The 8,774-nt window shown below is 42.9% G+C and overlaps 1 protein-coding gene across 1 annotated transcript; it reads left to right on the top strand.

Annotated features, from left to right (window-relative positions):
• The first annotated feature begins 4,502 nt into the window (after positions 1-4,502).
• Positions 4,503-6,605, top strand: LOC122454532 (GTP-binding nuclear protein Ran). The gene has a single exon (XM_043489085.1). It carries the CDS (start codon positions 4,546-4,548, stop codon positions 5,194-5,196), a length of 651 nt encoding a protein of 216 aa, XP_043345020.1. The 5' UTR covers positions 4,503-4,545; the 3' UTR covers positions 5,197-6,605.
• The last annotated feature ends 2,169 nt before the right edge of the window (positions 6,606-8,774 follow it).

Here is an 8,774-nt window from a genome sequence, read left to right on the forward strand (position 1 = left end):
TCCTCCGAGTCAAATATGACCTGGAAATAAGCCTGCGAGCCTCATCCTCCACAAGAGCTGCATAGCAAGAGGCAGTGACATAGCAATTACGCTCGTTTTGTTCTGCCCCACAATAACCTCAACCAGCCACTTTCCTGAGCTTTCTGAAGCCACTTGTATTAGGTAGGACCCTTTGAGTTGCAAGTGACAGAAACCCAAATGAAAAATGGTGAAAATAGAGGGGTGGGAGGGAGACTACAGGCTCATGACTACAAAGTCTTGGGTTAGCATTCATTTCAAACTGGATGCAGATGCTCAGAGAGCATCCTCAGAGGCTTCTCTCTTCATCACACAGCTGGATGGCTTCTACTTGGTCTCTTTCTCAGGACAGCTTTCACCAAACAAGCCAGGAGCCATTTAAGACTTATGCCCCAGCCGTTGAACACCTGCAGCAGAAAGCAAGCCCCTCTTTTACAAAAGTGACAGGAAAAGTCCTGGGGTTGACTCCCATCATCCTAACAAGTCACATGGACATTGCAACCACGGTGACTGCTTGCTTAGAGCAGGGGTCCTGGGTCGAGTGAGGGTCGGTTTCACTGACCACATGGCCTGGGAATGAGGAAAGATGTTGTTGTTCAGTCGTTCAGTTATGTTTGACTCTTTGAGACCCCATAGGCTGCAACATGCAAGGCTTCCCTGTCCTTCACTCTTTCCCAGAACTTGCTCAAACTCATGTTCATTGAGTCAGTGATGCCATCCAACCATCTCATCCTCTGTTGTTCCTTCACTCTTTCCCAGCACCAAGGTCTTTTCCAAATGAATTGACTCTTTGCATCTCGTGGCCAAAGTATTGGAGTTACAGCTTCAGCATCAGTCCTTCCAATGAATATTCAAGGTTTGTTTCCTTTAGGATTGACTGGTTTGATCTACTTGCAGCCCAGTGGACTCTCAAGTCTTCTCCAGTGCCACAGTTCTATGTTCCCATGCAAAATCACAGGACTGTTAGCAGAGGAGGGGGAATGACTACAGAGGAGACAAAATCCACACCTGCCCCATCTACCACTCTTCCTAACACTGAGTCTGCCAGTCACCCTTCCATGCAAAAGGCACCTGCAGACATGCAGAGCTGGGTGTTGTTTTTCCAAAGCAAGGAAGAAAATACAGTGCCTCCTAAAGACAAATGGCGCAGACTCTTTCTCTTTCCCACTGGCTTGAAATAGCTCACAGCCCTACTGAGCAGGGCTGGGAGGATGGCACCAACCACCTCCCTCTCTGTAATTTAATCTCCATAGCACCTGCCCTGAACATTCACTCAGCCTGCACCCCACCCCTCCTCGCAACGTTTCTTGGCCTGCTTTGCTGTCTTTTGTAATCATCACTTAACATCTGCGATATTTTATATGTGGCAGGAAAGATTTTTTTTCTCTCCTTTACCCTTCTTCCTCCTGGAGTTGAATATAAAATAGATCAGAATAACAAAATAAGGCAGACATGATTCTTTATGCAGTAACCTAAAGATCCCTTGGGCTTTCTCAGTGGCTCGGATGGTAAAGAATCTGCCTGCAATGCGGGAGACCCGGGTTCAATCCCCGGAGTCAGGAAGATTCCCCCGGAGAGGGGAATGGCTACCCACTCAAGTATTCTCACCTGGAGAATTCCATAGACAGAGGAGCCTGGCAGGCTATATATACTCCATGAGATCACAAAGAGTTGGACACGACTAAGCAACTTTCACTTCGTTTCACTGAAGATCCCTACCCCTTAAGCAGGGAAGTGTCGTGGTTGGGATCCTCTCTCCTGCCCCGAGGACAGGACATTTTAGAGGACTCTCCATTCCTTTCTCCAGCAGTCTCCTGGCGCCAAGCCCCGCATCCATCCAGGGAAGAACCAAAGGAAGTTGAGGGACTGAATTCAAACTGAGGGAGAGGACAATGGGGGATGGGAAGGAAGCGCCACGGTGCCAAGGTAGAGGAGATGAGAAATCCAAGCAGGGGAGAAAGCCAAGGCAAAGATTTCTTTACCAGCTTCCGGGGGACCTGAATTTTTCCATCTGCAAGTAGGAAAGTTGCAGCCATCTGTGAGATAGAGTCTTTAAATCAATGACAAAATCAACGACTTAGCCGCTCTCCACCCCACCCCCCACCACCTAACTTTGGCTAGAAGTGTGAGAACTAATAAGATGACTTAGAGGGTGGCCAGCAAAGAAAGATGAAGCAATCTGGCTCAAACAGTTCTAAATGGAGGTTTTTCACTACAGGGAGGAAAACCAGCAGAGAAGCTGGTAAAACAGAGCAGAAAAGCCAACCCCAGATCTCCAGCCCACCTCCCAGGGGGGCCTCTAATGGACATTCTTCCACACTCCACATCTGTGCTTCATCAACACAGATCCATGTGTAGCATGAGTCAGACAGCTACTTCCTTTCCAACACGGGTAAACCGATATGTTCACATGTTTATTCATGTCCAAAGTATTCAACTAGTACATTGTAAAATATGATGCATCCAAAGAAGGAATATTTTACTGATTTTTACATCTCTAGTGAATTCATTTCTCAAGTAAAGACACTTCTTCTCTTGTATCAAACCTATAACCCTCCCCTACATGTTATATATTATGAGTTCTTTTCAAGGAATTTATTGTCTTCCTTGCAGCTTAGTGGAAGCTGACTTCTCTATTTTTGGTTTTCTTCCTAGGAGACCTTTTTTTTCTCCCTAGAGACCTCAAAGTCTCCTTTGATTTTCTCCCTCCTTTCCTGACTGCCGCTACCTTCTCTGTCTTCTGTGTACGGCTTGATCAGCATTCCTGGCCGACAAGAACCCTCTCTAGCTAGTTTATGCAGAAAGAGATTTATTAAAGGATATTAGGTAGCTTTATGAACCCACTCTAGGAAGGAAACCATCCCTGCAAATAACCTCACTATTGCCACCACAGGCCACTAAACATCTCTAGCCAGGGTTCTCTTTGTAATTCCAGGGCTTGCTACTCACATTATAGACATCTTAGATTTGCTTTCTACAATTTTCAGCAGATGGTAAAATCAGCAGGTGTCTGATTCTAATATATTAATATACTAATAACAATTTTAATCATTTTTATTGAGGTATAATTGACATATTAATATTATGATAGTTCCAGGTGTATAACATAATGATCCGATGTTAGTATGTACAGCCAAATGATCATCACAATAAAACTAGCTAACATCCATCACTATACATAGTTACAATTTTTTTCAGTATATTAATGACCTCTTTTTGGAATTCAAGTGCTTTAGCAGCAGCATGTATCTTTTTCTGAATTGTTGTTGCTCACTCACTAAGTGGTGTCCAACTCTTCGCAACCCCATGGACTGCAGCATGCCAGACTCCCCTGTCCTTCACTATCTTCCAGAGTTTGCTCAGATTCATGGCCATTGAGTTGGTGATGTTACCTAACCATCTCGCCCTCTACTGCCCCCTTCTCCTTCTGCCTTCAAACTTTCCTAGCATCAGGGTCTTTTCCAATGAGTCAGCTCTTTGCATCAGGTGGCCAAAGTATTAGAGCTTCCGCTTCAGCATCAATCCTTCCAATGAATATTCAGGACTGATTTCCTTTAGCATTGACTGGTTTGATCTCCTTGCAGTCCAAGGGACTCTCAAGAGTCCTGTTCAACATCACAATTCGAAAGCATCAATTCTTTGGCACTCTGCCTTCTTCATAGTCCAACTTTCACATCCATACATGACTACCAGAAAAATCATAGCTTTGACTATACGGACCCTTTTGGCAAAGTGATGTCTCTGCTTTTTAATACACTCTCTAGGTTTGTCATAGCTTTCCTTCCAAAGAGGAAGCATCTTTTAATTTTATAACTGCAGTCACCATTCATAGTGATTTTGGAGCCCAAGAAAAGAAAATCTGTCACTGCTTCCACTTTTTCCCCATCTATTTATCATGAAGTGATAGGACCAGATGCCATGATCTTAGTTTTTTCAATGTTGATTGTCAAGCCAGCTTTTTCACTCTCCTCTTTCACCCTCATCAAGAAGCTGTTTAGTTCCTCTTCACTTTCTACCATCAGAGTAGTATCATCTGCATATTTGAAATTATTAATACTTCTCCTGACAATCTTGATTCCAGCATATGCTTCATCCAGCCCAGTACTTCACATGATGTACTTTGCATATAAGTTAAATAAGCAGCGTGACAATATACAACCTTGACATACTCTTTCCCAGTTTGGAACCAGTCCATTTTTCCATGTCCAGTTCTAACTGTTGCTTCTTGACCTGCATAACAGATTTCTCAGAAGGCAGGCCAGGTGATCTGGTATTCCCATCTCTTTAAGAATTTTCCAGGTGGGAGGGGGAATCGGGATGGGGAATACGTGTAAATCTATGGCTGATTCATATCAATGTATGACAAAACCCACTGAAAAAAAATAAAATAAAATAAAAGTTAGGGCACATCAAAAAAAAAAAAAAAAAAAAGAATTTTCCATAGTTTGTTGTGATCCACACAGTTAAAGACTTTTGTGTAGCCCTCAGTCAGACGGGCGCGGAGACGCTTCTGGAAGTAACATCGCGATGGCTGCCCAAGGAGAACCCCAAGTTCAGTTCAAACTTGTTTTGGTTGGTGATGGTGGTACTGGAAAAACTACATTCGTGAAGCGTCATCTGACTGGTGAATTTGAGAAGAAGTATGTAGCTACCTTGGGTGTTGAGGTCCATCCGCTTGTGTTCCATACCAACAGAGGACCTATTAAGTTCAATGTATGGGATACAGCTGGTCAGGAGAAATTTGGTGGACTGAGAGATGGCTATTATATACAAGCTCAGTGTGCCATTATAATGTTTGACGTAACATCAAGAGTTACTTACAAGAATGTGCCTAACTGGCATAGAGATCTGGTACGAGTGTGTGAGAACATCCCAATTGTGTTGTGTGGCAACAAAGTGGATATTAAGGACAGAAAGGTTAAGGCAAAGTCAATTGTCTTCCACCGAAAGAAGAATCTTCAGTACTATGACATTTCTGCCAAAAGTAACTACAACTTTGAAAAGCCCTTCCTCTGGCTTGCTAGAAAATTGATTGGAGACCCTAACTTGGAGTTTGTCGCCATGCCTGCTCTTGCCCCGCCAGAGGTGGTCATGGACCCAGCCTTGGCAGCACAGTACGAGCACGATTTAGAGGTTGCTCAGACAACTGCTCTCCCGGATGAAGATGATGACCTGTGAGAAAGTGAAGCTGGGGCCCAGCGTCAGAAGTCTAGTTTTATAGGCAACTGTCCTGTGATGTCAGTGGTGCAGCGTGTTTGCCACTTTATTATATAGCTAAGCAGAACATGTGCTTAATCTTTGGATGCTGAAGGAGATGGATGGGCTTTGGAGTGAATGTGGCAGTTTAAAAAAAAAAATACCTTCATTTTTTGGACCTGCATATTTAGGTGTTTTGGAACACAGTTGTTTCCTCCTTGAGTTTCAAATATAAGACTGCTATAGTCACATGACAATATTGAGAGGTGGAATCTTGTTTGTTACTGTCATTCCCATTCCTTTTCATTTAGAATCAGAATAAAGTTGTATTTCAAATATCTAAGCAAGTGAACTCATCCCTTGTTTAAATGAGCATTTTAAAACCGCTAACAGGGAAAGTTGTGCCATGTTACTATTTGAATTGCCTTTGCTATTACCACTTAACTTGATGTCACTGGGTTAAATGCTCCTAATTTTTTGTATACTTGAATCATTTCACATAAACGTAATGACAAGTCAACAGTATTGTATTTGATAAGAGGTGTAAGTACTATCAATAGTTAGGCTAAAATAACACCAACCCCACCTGCCTTTGGGCTTAGGTAGTGTCACCTAGGGATGAGATTTATGTGACCTGTCAAAGGTGGTACCTGTTTCAGATGTTTCAAACAGATATCTTAATTATATTTGCATCTTATGGCAGAAGTAACCATTTTCTAATGTAGAGCTTGTCAAAGTCCAATGAAATCATACAAATGGTTGCAGGAACTTGAGGGACATCTCGTCTGTTAAATATGAATATAATTGTGCATTTACTTTTGTTTTTTGATGTTACATGTTTAATGTAAAGTTGGCATTCTAGGAAGATGTTCCATGTTTACCTGCTGTTAAGTACTCCCCAGCTTTAAAGGTTATCAAAGATTAAGGATTTCAATGGATATATCACAGCTTTGGTGATTTTTCTCTCCCCAAAGAATTTTTCTGGGTGGTGCAAGAACACCACAGGATGCTGCAGCATAAAAGTAGGTCTTAGGTAAGCCTCTCAGTGATGTGAACAGACTGCCAAACTTTCAGTAGATTAACCACTTAACGTTGTATGGTTTCCACATGTAAACATGAATTGGGTCTGTCTTGCCTGAGTTTGATCTCACTGACACCATACTGTAGCAATTAGAAATCAAGACCAGCTATTTTCCTCTTGTAAGTACTACTGTACTATAGTTCAGTTTACCAAAGTTCTTTAGATGTCCAATTATCCTTAAATGATTACTTTCCTACCTAGAAGTAGGGAAGGATCCCTTTTAAGTATATGGAAAAATCGACTGTAAAGGGTAAAATTGGATACATTTTAATTTGTTAAAATATTGAATAAATATTAATAGATTCACTTACAGAAAAAAAAAAAAGACTTTTGTGTAGTCAATTAAGCAAAAGTAGATGTTTTTCTGGAATTTCCCTTGCTTTCGCTGCTGCTGCTGCTGCTAAGTCACTTCAGTCGTGTCCGACTCTGCGCGACCCCATAGACGGCAGCCCACCAGGCTCCGCAGTCCCTGGGATTCTCCAGGCAAGAACACTGGAGTGGGTTGCCATTTCCTTCTCCATTGCTCTCTCTATGATCCAGCAAATGGTGGCAGTTTGATCTCTGGTTCCTCTGCCTTTTCTAAATCCAACTTGTATATCTGGAGGTTCTCAGTTCATGTACTGCTGAAGCCTGGCTTGACAGATTTTGAGTATAACCTTATTAACATGTGGAATGAGCACAGTTTTACAGTTTGGCATTGCCCTTTTTGGGGATTGAAATGAAAACTGACATTTTCCAGTCCTGTGACCACTGCTGAGTTTTTCAAATTTGCTGACATATTGAGTACAGCACTTTAACAGCATCATCTTTTAGGATTTGAAATAGCTCAACTGGAATTCTATCACCTTCACTAGCTTTGTTCGTAGTAAGGCTTCCTAAGGCCCACTTGACTTCACACTCCAGGATGTCTGGCTCTAGGTGAATGATCAAACCATTGTGGTTATCCAGGTCATTAAGACCTTTTTTTGTATTGTTCTTCTGTGTATTCTCGCCACTTCTTAATATCTTCCGCTTCTGTTAGGTCCATACCATTTCTGTCCTTTATTGTGCCCGTCTTTGCATGAAATGTTTCTTTGTTATCTCCAATTTTCTTGAAGAGATCTCTAGTCTTTCCCATTCTTTTGTTTTCCTCTATTTCTCTGCATTGTTCATTTAAGAAGGCCTTCTTATCTCTCCTTGCTATTCTCTGGAACTCTGCATTCAGTTGGGTATATCTTTCCCTTTCACCCATGTGAGATGTCTGAGGATACCTACCTGCACAGGAGTCCAGTAAGTGAAGCCTTCTCCCACCCCTGTGCCCAGGAACGTGTGGAAGGCTAGTCTGTGGACCAATCCCCCAGGCCACTTCTGAGGTTCATGTAAAGTACATCACTCTCAGCTTTCCCATCTTTGCTGCTGCTGAGAAAGAGACCATTCGTCCTCTAATCTTTAAAAGGTTCTGCTGATCCTTAAAAGGTTCTGCTGATCCCTATGATGAAAAATCTGAGAAACCAAGCAGGAGGGAGAGATTTGGAATCAGCAAACACATCCCTTTTTATGGTGTATTATACTTTGCAATTTACTAGCTGAATGTTGTGCGATATTTGCAAAGCTACTGACAACTCAAAAAGCTTTCTCTGTATTCTTTCTTCTGTCTATATAGAAATGCAAATAGAGCTTCTATTCCAATTAGGTAACCTAAGTACACACATGAATAATCTACCACCTCCCCTGAAACATGACATCTGAATGACAGTAAGAAGAGCAAAAGAGAGACATCCACAGTGAAGAGCTTTCTGAGGTGTAAGAAGGTGGGGGGTCAGGGGCTGCATCTGAATAAACGTAGAGGGTCTGACTCCCAGGAGGAAGCTCGCAGCTCAGAACACGGTCTATGTCCAGGTGGACAAGCCTAAGCAGCAATGACCAAATACCAGCTAGGTTTACAGCCTTGCCACGTGTCATAGACAGCAAGGAAACAACCAGCTCAAACAGCTATAGACAGTTTATTACTCATGGTGCAGCGGCAGCCGTGTTTGCATCAGGTCCGCCTGTCCCCCAAGCCTCATGGGGTGATGTAGAGCCAGTCAGGGAATATACTGCCCATATAGAGGTCCACGTCACAGCTGAGGAAACCCTCAATCCTATAATGAAACCACTAGTGAACATGCCTTGCCCTACCTCTGCCCCTGGGGACAGTATCTGAAACAAAACTGTCCTCCAACCTAGACACATCATCTCTAGCTTCCAAGAATATGTGCTGTGCAAACAATCTTGAAAAAGTTGTCTGGACAAAACTGGTCATAAGATGTGTAAAAATGCCATGGAGAATGGCCTCCCCACATCTCGTAGGAATGACAGAGGCAGATGGAGAGGTGAGGAGGAAAAGGAATCAGCTGCAGGCCAGGAGAGGAGGGGCTAGCTAACCAAGTAGGCAGTGGAGAGTGTGAGGCTGGCACCTTGGCACCCCCTCAAATTCCAGGGCCAATGCAAGGGATTTTGC

The sequence above is a fragment of the Cervus canadensis genome, chromosome 16 (assembly GCF_019320065.1).
Source record: "Cervus canadensis isolate Bull #8, Minnesota chromosome 16, ASM1932006v1, whole genome shotgun sequence".
In the NCBI taxonomy this organism is placed as follows: domain Eukaryota; kingdom Metazoa; phylum Chordata; class Mammalia; order Artiodactyla; family Cervidae; genus Cervus; species Cervus canadensis.

Coding starts and splice junctions, on each gene's coding strand:
- LOC122454532 (XM_043489085.1), top strand. CDS start 4,546: ATGGCTGCCCAAGGAGAACCCCAAGTTCAGTTCAAACTTGTTTTGGTT.